Genomic DNA, 10000 nt, shown 5'->3' with positions numbered 1-10000 from the left:
AGCAGGTAACTCAGAGGGGAGGAGTCACGTAACCTGGGAGGTTAAACTTCAGCAGCATAATTTTGTTTTAATAGTATCTTATTTTCAGCTTTAAAACTCAGTTTTACAGATTTTCAGCAGAAATTTTCATCTTTCTTTAAAACTTTTTAAGGCGGTGAAACTTTTTAATTTAACCCTTTCTTACCTGAAGTCCTTTGGTGAAAATATCCTCAGTCAGGAAGTCAGACAACATCCTGAGGACAGACGCGCCCTGAGGACGAGAGTAGAATATTTATCTAAAACTCTATGAAAATCAGTGGACTCGTGTGTCTCTGATGGACTGAGACCAGTCTAGGTGTCTCTGTGATGGACCAGTCCAGGTGTCTCTGTGATGGACTGAGACCAGTCCAGGTGTCTCTGTGATGGACCTGTCCAGGTGTGTCTTAGCTCACCTTGCTGTAGGAGATGGCGTCAAACACCTCGCTGATCTGAGCCGGTCTCTGGATCTCGTCTTCTTTGGAGGTCAGCGGGTGAGAGGACGTCAGAGCGTCAACAGCGAACACTCTGTGGACATCGTTGAGGACAATCAGGTCTTTCTGTCAGGGAGCAGGAAACAGAGCATCAGCTTCCTGTGAAGACGGAGGTCAAAGGTCAAATGTCAAATCAAAAGTCAGAGGAGGTCAGATCCTCACCATGTTCCAGCTGGGCTCGGCTTTGTCTGCTCCCAGGTACTCCACGTATGATGCAAAGCCCTCATTCAGCCACAGGTCATTCCACCACTGCAGAGTTACCAAGTTCCCGAACCACTGAGGGACAGAGGACAGGGTTCAAACAGAGGACAGGCTCTAACCCGGTCTACAGAGACCAGGACTCACCATGTGGGCGAGCTCGTGGGCGATGATGGTGGCGATCCTCTCCTTGTTGGAGTTGGAGGAGAAGGTGGGGTGGTAGAGCAGAGCGGTCTCTCTGTAGGTGATCAGACCCCAGTTTTCCATGGCTCCAGCATTAAAATCAGGCAGAGCGATCTGATCTGAGGAAAGATTCACATCATCAGAGACCAGAGACACCAGTGAGTCGTAACAAAAAACTAACGGGACTAAAACTGTAGACATGTGGTTAAAGGTAAAAGTCCATCCATCCATCCACTCAGATTGAATGTCTCTGCCTTCACTGGGATGTGTTTGAAGGTCTGTTGGAGGCAGGACCAGTTCTTCTGCCAGGTGTTCCCATGAAACCTTACATACACTCACCGGCCACTTTATTAGGTACACCTGTCCAACTGCTCGTTAACACTTAATTTCTAATCAGCCAATCACATGGCGGCAACTCAGTGCATTTAGGCATGTAGACATGGTCAAGACAATCTCCTGCAGTTCAAACCGAGCATCAGTATGGGGAAGAAAGGTGATTTGAGTGCCTTTGAACGTGGCATGGTTGTTGGTGCCAGAAGGGCTGGTCTGAGTATTTCAGAAACTGCTGATCTACTGGGATTTTCACGCACAACCATCTCTAGGGTTTACAGAGAATGGTCCGAAAAAGAAAAAACATCCAGTGAGCGGCAGTCCTGTGGGCGGAAATGCCTTGTTGATGCCAGAGGTCAGAGGAGAATGGGCAGACTGGTTCGAGCTGATAGAAAGGCAACAGTGACTCAAATAACCACCCGTTACAACCGAGGTAGGCAGAAGAGCATCTCTGAACGCACAGTACGTCGAACTTTGAGGCAGATGGGCTTCAGCAGCAGAAGACCACACCGGGTGCCACTCCTTTCAGCTAAGAACAGGAAACTGAGGCTACAATTTGCACAAGCTCATCGAAATTGGACAAGAGAAGATTGGAAAAACGTTGCCTGGTCTGATGAGTCTCGATTTCTGCTGCGACATTCGGATGGTAGGGTCAGAATTTGGCGTCAACAACATGAAAGCATGGATCCATCCTGCCTTGTATCAACGGTTCAGGCTGGTGGTGGTGGTGTCATGGTGTGGGGAATCTTTTCTTGGCACTCTTTGGGCCCCTTGGTACCAATTGAGCATCGTTGCAACGCCACAGCCTACCTGAGTATTGTTGCTGACCATGTCCATCCCTTTATGACCACAAAACCGTTACTAGCGTGGTGTGCCTAATAAAGTGGCCGGTGAGTGTATTTGGGCCTACCAGGTCTGTCCTATCACCTGATCCACCTGACCAGATCCTGATCAGTTGGGAGGTGAAGAATTACAGATGATGAGATAATTTACTGACAGGTGGTTGTATAACACGTGGAAGGATCAGAGTTTATCTTGTCATCACATCTCTTTGGGACATGAAGAGATAAAAACCTGACTTGGATTCTGGGATGAGCCTAAACAATAACGACAATAAGAGATGGGCAATAATGTTTTATGATGTTAAAACCTGCTGACACTGTTGGTATAATAGCTATAAAAGCTAAAAATTAAACCTTTTTATAGTAAAAGCTTTCATGGTGAAGATAAAACCAAATTGTCTGTTTCTAACTCTCCCCTGAGTTGAAAAACTGTGAGATAGTGATGTTTAATGTTTGTTACATAAAGAAATAAAAAATATCATGTCTGAATCTTTGAGCTAAAGACGGACAAGATGTTTCAGTTCCTTAAAATGGATTTGACTGAAATAACAAAACTCACAAAGGTAATAATAGTAAAAATAGCTAAAAAAAATAACCAATCAAAGCAAGTTAAAATTTGAATTTGAATTTAAAAGAAAAGTTAAAAAAAACTAAGTAATAAGACTAGCTTTGAAAAAAACAATATCTGTCAGGACTTGTGTTTTGTGTTTATTCATATAGTTTTTTCTCTTGATGTGTCCAGTGTCTCAGGTGTCTTCAGCCTATAACCAGTTTAGGTAGTGACAGCTTGAAGGGTCAGCCGTCCTGAGTCTGTGTGAGGAACTCACCAGACTTGGGCAGTGGGTATGGGCATTTGTAGTATTCCTCAAAGAACTTCAGGATGGTTCCGGTGATGCTGAGGGTGTAGTTTCCTTGTCCGGCTTCGATAGCCGACCTGCGTGCAAAAATACGGATCTGAAACAAAAACAAAAACAAAATAATTTAATTAAATTTTTAAAAACTGTTAGGTCCCTGTAGGACCACTGCCAGAGCTTGGTCTACTTTACTGGTAGTAAGTCAGGCTCGTTTCCAGTGAGAGTTGGACTCTACCAAGGCTGCCCTTTGTCACCGATTCTGTTCATAACTTTTATGGACAGAATTTCTGGGAACAGCCAAGGTGTTGAGGGGATCCTTTTTGGTGACCTTAGGATCACAGCTCTGCTTTTTGTGGATGATGTGGTCCTATTGGCTTCATCAGATCCTGATCTCCAGCTCTCACTGGAGTGGTTCACAGCTGAGTGTGAAGCGGCCGGGATGAGGATCAGTGCCTCCAAATCTGAGACCATGGTCTTGAGCCAGAAAATGGTAGGGTGCCCTTTCTGGGTCCGGGAGGAAGTCCTGCCCCAAAAGTATCTCGGGGTCTTGTTCACAAATGAGGGAAGAATGGAGCAGGAGATCAACAGGTGGATTGGTGCTGCGTCTGCAGTGATGCGGGCGTTGTACCGGTCTGTCGTGGTGAAGAGAGCTGAGCCAGAAGGTCGGTCTACGTTCCTACCCTCATCTATGGTCAGGAGCTTTGGGTAGTGACTGAAAGAAGGAGATCACAGATTCAAGCAGCTGAAATGAGTTTCCTCTGCAGGGTGTCTGGATTCTCCCTTAGAGATAGGCTGAGAAGCTCAGTCATCCAGGAGGGACTCAGAGTAGAGCCGCTACTCCTCCACGTCCAGAGGAGCCAGTTGAGGTGGTTCATCTGGTTAGGATGCCTCCTGAACTCCTCCCTGGTGRGGTGTTCTGGACACGTCCCACTGGGAGGAGACCCAGAGGAAGACCCAGGACACGCTGGAGGGACTATGTTTCTCAGCTGGCCTGGGAACACCTTGGGATTCCCCCCCAGAGGAGCTGGTCCAAGTGTCTGGAGAGAGGGAGGTCTGGGTCTCTCTCAATCTGAGAAAGGTCATAGGTCACGGCCTGTTCTCTCTAAACAACATGACAGCACCATTCAGGTTTGTTTCATCTAAGGGAACAAAAAGTCGGAGGTGGGGGGATGATGGTTTGGGCCTGTTTGAAGTTAAAAACGTCACTTTTTTTAAACATCTTTGAACAAATGTGAAGTTGATGTGATGCAAATGGTACCGAGAGTTAAAAACAGGTCAGGTGGAACCAAGAGTTAAGACAGCTGGAGATGGTACCGAGAGTTAAAAACAGGTCAGGTGGAACCAAGAGTTAAGAACAAGTAGATATGGTACCTAGAGTTAAAACAGCTGGAGATTGTACCAAGAGTTAAAACAGGTCAAATTAATATCAAGAGTTAAAAACAGGTCCATATGGCAACAAGAGTTAAAACACGAGTCTAGATTTTGATTTTAATAAAAGTTACCTCAACTTGGTCAGTGGAGTTGTTGCTGATGAAGATGAAGTCACTGACGATGAAGGCCAGCAAGTAGGTGGACATCTTTGGGGTTTGTTCAAAAGTTGTCTGCTGAAGGCTTTCTCCATCAGTGGTGATATTTGTGGTTTCTACAGAGGAACAAGAAGTCTTTTTAGTGTTTAAAGTTAAAACCCTACTTTAAACAGAAGTTCTGACCAGCTGGTGCCTGTATCCTTCCAGTTTCAAACTGACCTATGGCCTTGCCGTTGGACAGTGCAGTGGTTCCGTGGTCGTGGATCAGAGTGATGTTAAAGTGAGCTTTCATCGCCGGCTCATCGAAGCAGGGGAACGCCTTCCGAGCGTCTGTCGGCTGCATCTGGGTGGTAGCCACGATCCTGAACGAACCAAACAGACAGACTCACAGTTTAACGTTTGGTTTCATTTACGTTAATCTTTGTAAAGAATCCACTTTCTATAAGACCACAAATCAGTAGATAAAATACAGCTTTTAAAATCTGAAGTATTTCAAACATGAACCTACTTTGTGACTCCATCATCATCCTTGTATTCGCTCCTGTAGAACCCTCCCAGGTCATCAGCCAGCTCTCCAGTGAAGTTGGTGTAGAGGCGGTACCGACGGCCCTTCACCAGCTTCTCGTTCAGCTCCAGGACCATGTACTGAGTGACGGTCTGAAACCAGGGGGACTTGAAGGGAATCTCTGCCCAGCTGTCGACAGCTACGAGGCTCACCTGATTCCTGTTCCCCGGAGACGAGTAGTTCAGCTTGTTGGAGTGGATCAGAATCAGGTCTGTGTCCTCCACACACTCAAACTCCACATCTGACTGACCTGAAACACAACAAACCAGGATTATATCACCTAAAGCACCAAAGACTGTGATTATATAACCTGAAACTGTGATTATATCGCCTAAAGCACCACAGACTGGGATTATATCACCAGAAACTGGGATTATATCACCTGAAGCACCACAGACTGGGATTATATTATCTGAAACTGGTATTAAATAACCTTAAACTGGGATTTTATCACCTGAAAGTGGGATTATATTACTTGAAGCACCACAGACTGGGATTATATCACCAGAAACTGGGATTATATCACCTAAAGCACCACAAACTGGGATTATATCACCTGAAACTGGGGTTATATCGCCTAAAGCACCAGACTGGGATTATATTATCTGAAACTGTGATTATTTAACCTGAAACTGGAATTATATAACCTGAAACTGGGATTATATCGCCAAAAGCAACACAGACTGGGATTATATTACCTGAAACTGGGATTATATAAACTGAAACTGGGATTATATAACCTGAAACTGGGATTATACCATCTGACACTGGAATTATATTACCTGAAACTGAGATTAGACACAGACACGGCTTATATTTGTGACAACATGAAGCTCAGCTCCAGCAAAGCAGTTAATGTAAAATCTGTAAATTATTTGTCAGGACAGCAGCATTAGATGCTTGGTTATTAATCTTTAACAGAAAGATAAAAGAACCATTCAGCCGGACTGATCCGACCTTCAGAGCTTCAGGAAGAGAAGAGAAACAAACAAACTGACATTTAATCTGGTTTCAATCAGGAATCCTCTGAACCTCACCCTAATCCTAAAGCCTGAATGAATCCTGGTGACTCACACAATCAGCTTCAGGTTTAATCTTCAGCTGTTCTTCAAGGTAAACTACATTTTTATCAACAGAATTTATTTAAAACGTGTGAAGAATCAAAATGAGAACTTCAGGTCCATCATCAGAAAGGAAACTCCTGGTTTTAGTTCTTGTTCTGGTTTTAGTTCCTGCGGGACAAGACCAGACCTGCAGGACTGAGCCCGGTCTTGTTTCAGAGAGTCCTACCTGTAAAGATGTAGAGCTTAGATACTGGGTCTGGTTTCAGTCGTGGCCACAGCTTCACCCGGTAGCTTATTGGTACCAGGCTCTTGGGCAGCCGGTACTGGTCCCATGGTTTGTTGGAGGGGGTGGGAGTGGGTTTGATGGTGGGCCCTTCAGTTGTGGGGACCTGGAGGTTCTTGGACCGTTCCTGGGAGTAAACAACAGCCAGAGCGATGATGGTGGACAGAGCAGCCACAGCTACAATAATCCCTCCAATCGCAAAAGCTTTACCGACGTAGAACCCTTTCCCCATCCTGGTCCTGGACTGAACCCTGAATAAACCTGGTTCTGAAGGGTCTGTCCTCCCAGCAGGGCTGCAGGTGACACATTAACTGGGAGGCTGGGACCGCCCACCTGAGCTGGAGTAAAGCAGACGTCAGAATAATTACAGGAATATTTTCTGGACTTTGATTTATTTTAAAACTTTGTTTCTTAAATGTCAGCATGAAGGAAAAGATGAGACAACAGACTCCTCCTCTCTCCAGGACTCTACCCTCTGATCCTGGCCATAAAGACCACAAACTGGATCAGAGACCAGGACGGCACCAGGAACCATGAGTATGATGTGGAAACAGGTCTTGATCTGGATCAGCACCGTGAACGTTCTGTTCTAGACATGACGCCATAAAAATATGAAGAATTTTTCCAAACTAAACAACCAGAAGTTTCCTGATAAAAAAACATCAGAATATTAAACTCTGGATGTTCTGGATCAGAACCAGTTGTGGACAAATTATCTGTAAAACAAAAACTAAAATGTTAGCATTCCTTGTTTGGTGCCAATAAAATGCTCAGAATTTTTTCCCATTAATCTTTATTGTTCTTTAGCTGACCGTTCCTACATTTCATTTATTGTTTATTTGAATAGGTACAAGTGTCAAGTGTTAACAATACTATACATACATTACAGCATTTATAGCCAGAGCTAATTTGCAATGCCCGTCCCTAGATGGGCTTTTAACAACATGAAATAAAAGTGTAAAATACAGTTAACAAATAAAAACATCACAATATTAAAACTCACTAATAAACTCATAAAACCAACTAAAAAACAAATCATTAAAAAGTAAAAGTTCAGTTATTCATCACCAAAAAGCTGGTTTTCCTTCAAGAAATGCTTCAGTTTCAATCTAAAATCGTTCCAGTCAGACATCAGTTTTAAATCAGTAGGTAGGGAATTCCACATGTAAATCCCTTGAGCAGAAAAATAGCTTGCTAATAATTAACAAACGTTAAGTCTAAATGTTAAATCTAAATGTTAAATCTAAACATTAAATCTAAATGTTAAATCTAAACGTTAAATCCTAAATGTTGCATCTAAACGTTAAATCCTAAATGTTAAATCCTAAATGCTAAATCTAAATGTTAAATATAAATGTTAAATCTAAATGTTACATTTAAATGCTAAATCCAAATGTTAAATCCTAAATGTAAATGTTAAATCTTAAATGTGGCCAATTCATAAATCGTAAATAAAAAAGTTTCAGTTGTTGTTGCTGTTTTTTTTTTGTTGTGATGTCATCATCCTGGGACTAAAGCAAACACTAATGCTGCCAACACTGCTAATTTTGCTACTGCTGCTAACGCCTCCCTATAAGACATCAGACTCAGTTACAGCCATCATGTTTTCAGTGAACACTGAAGTTAAATTTTAAATGCCATATTTAGCAGTGTTAGCATTGTTAGCATCATTGGTGTTTGCTTCAGTCACAGGATGATGACATCACAACAAAAGCTGCACACCAATGGCAAAGGCTGCGATCCATTCTGAAATTCTTAAATGTAAACTTTAACATTTAGCAGCAACATTTAAGATTTAATTTTTACATGTACACATTTAATATTTAAATTTAACATTTAGTTTAAAACCTGTAAGGACAGTGAGTTTAAAGATGAAAATATTTTAGTGGCAGTTTTTAATGTTTTATTTTTCACTGTTGGTGCTTCATAATAAAAAGCAGCTGGACTTTGGTTCTGGTTGGATGGTCTGACTCAGCAGAACTCATGTTTCCTCTGACACATTCTGACAAACAATAACTAACTTTAACACATGAGGGTTTAAACGTGACGTTTGGTTGAAAGTTCACCATCTTTCCTTTCTATTCTTAGTAAAAAATGATAAAATCCTACAGAACAACGTGTTCAGTATCAGGTTTAGGTGTTTGGATCAGAACTTCCTCATGGTTCATTAAGGGTTAATTAATTCCAGTTATGAGTTTATAATAAGATCCAGTAAATCAGTCTTTACCAGAGTCTATAAAATGTGACGTTTTGTTTTTATCTCTGATAAAAGTCGCTCTGACTCAGATTATCAGAGAAAAGATTAAATTTCAGATAAAAACACAACAAATTGAATAAAGTAACATTAAAACAGACTGATAACATTAAAGAAGGTTAAATAAAATTTAAAAATAAAAATTCACTGTAAAAAAAGAGACAAATTAGCAGATTATGTTTCAGTTTGTTCTTTGATCAAAGCAGGAAGCTGCAGCTGATTTTTATTGTTTTATTACCAATGTTGTTCTTCTGTTTCTGTTTGAATGTTCATCTTGTTGCTCCTCCTACATAAAAACAAACAAAGAAACAAACAAACAAACAAACGCCTCACAATGTGTTACTATCACAAACACAACAAACTAAACCTGAAACAAAGAAGCAAAATGTCCCCATATTTTATAGCATTACAGACAGAGGTGTCAAAAGCATTCACATTCATTACTTAAGTAAAAGTATAGATACTAGGGTTTAAAAATACTGTTTTGGAAGTAGAAGTATCAGTTCAAGCTATTTACTTAAGTAAAAGTATAAAATTATTGGTTTTAAAACTACTTAAAGTATAAAAGTAAAAGTAATGAACACTTTAAAAATACATTAAGTAAAACCTTTGGGGACTTGGAGAAGGTGTTCGACCGTGTCCCTCGGGGTCTCCTGTAGGGGGTACTCCAGGAGTATGGGGTACCAGGCCCGTTGATACGGACTGTTAGGTCCATGTAGGACCGGTGCCAGAGCCTCGTCCACAATACTGGTAGTAAGTCGGACTCGTTTCCGGTGAGAGGTGGACTCCACCAAGGTTGTCCTTTGTCACCGGTTCTGTTCATTACTTTCATGGACAGAATTTCTAGGAGCAGCCGAGGTGTTGAGGGGATCCTTTTTGGTGACCTTAGGATCACATCTCTGCTTTTTGTGGATGATGTGGTCCTGTTGGCTTCATCAGATCCTGATCTCCAGCTCTCACTGGAGCAGTTCACAGATGGGATGAGGATCAGTGCCTCCAAATCCCAGACCATAGTCTTGAGCTGGAAAAGGGTAGAGTGTCCTCTCCAGGTCAGGGAGGAGGTCCTGCCCCAAGTGGAGGAGTTCAAGTATCTCAGGGTCTTGTTCATGAATGAGGGAAGAATGGAGCAGGAGATCAACAGGTGGATTGGTGCTGCGTCTGCAGTGATGTGGGTGTTGTACCGGTCTGTCGTGGTGAAGAGAGCTGAGCCAGAAGGTGAAGCTCTCAGTTTACCAGTGGGTCTACGTTCCTACCCTCATCTATGGTCAGGAGCTTTGGGTAGTGACTGAAAGAAGGAGATCACAGACTGAAGTCATTCAAAGAGCTTTTTATTAATTAGGTAAGATCTTAATATACACAGTATATATATATATATATATACTGTGTATATAT

The 10000-nt window shown here is 42.1% G+C and overlaps 1 protein-coding gene across 1 annotated transcript in view; it reads right to left on the bottom strand.

Moving 5' to 3' along the window:
• The window catches only part of LOC106527953 (aminopeptidase N), a 14111-nt gene extending 7078 nt beyond the window's left edge, over positions 1-7033 (bottom strand). The window contains exons 1-9 of the mRNA XM_014022980.1: positions 6298-7033; positions 4951-5257; positions 4662-4804; positions 4419-4558; positions 2890-3016; positions 855-1009; positions 672-785; positions 432-575; positions 185-250 (exon numbers count right to left, since the gene is read on the bottom strand). Of these exons, the coding sequence (XP_013878434.1) occupies positions 185-250; positions 432-575; positions 672-785; positions 855-1009; positions 2890-3016; positions 4419-4558; positions 4662-4804; positions 4951-5257; positions 6298-6586 (1485 nt within the window). The 5' untranslated portion in view covers positions 6587-7033. The remainder of the gene's footprint in view (positions 1-184; positions 251-431; positions 576-671; positions 786-854; positions 1010-2889; positions 3017-4418; positions 4559-4661; positions 4805-4950; positions 5258-6297) is intronic.
• Between the last annotated feature and the right edge of the window lie 2967 nt (positions 7034-10000).

This window comes from Austrofundulus limnaeus, unplaced genomic scaffold (genome assembly GCF_001266775.1).
Source record: "Austrofundulus limnaeus strain Quisiro unplaced genomic scaffold, Austrofundulus_limnaeus-1.0 Scaffold353, whole genome shotgun sequence".
In the NCBI taxonomy this organism is placed as follows: Eukaryota; Metazoa; Chordata; class Actinopteri; order Cyprinodontiformes; family Rivulidae; genus Austrofundulus; species Austrofundulus limnaeus.
Note: the sequence above shows the minus strand (reverse complement) of the source record. Positions and strands in the feature narration are given on the sequence as shown.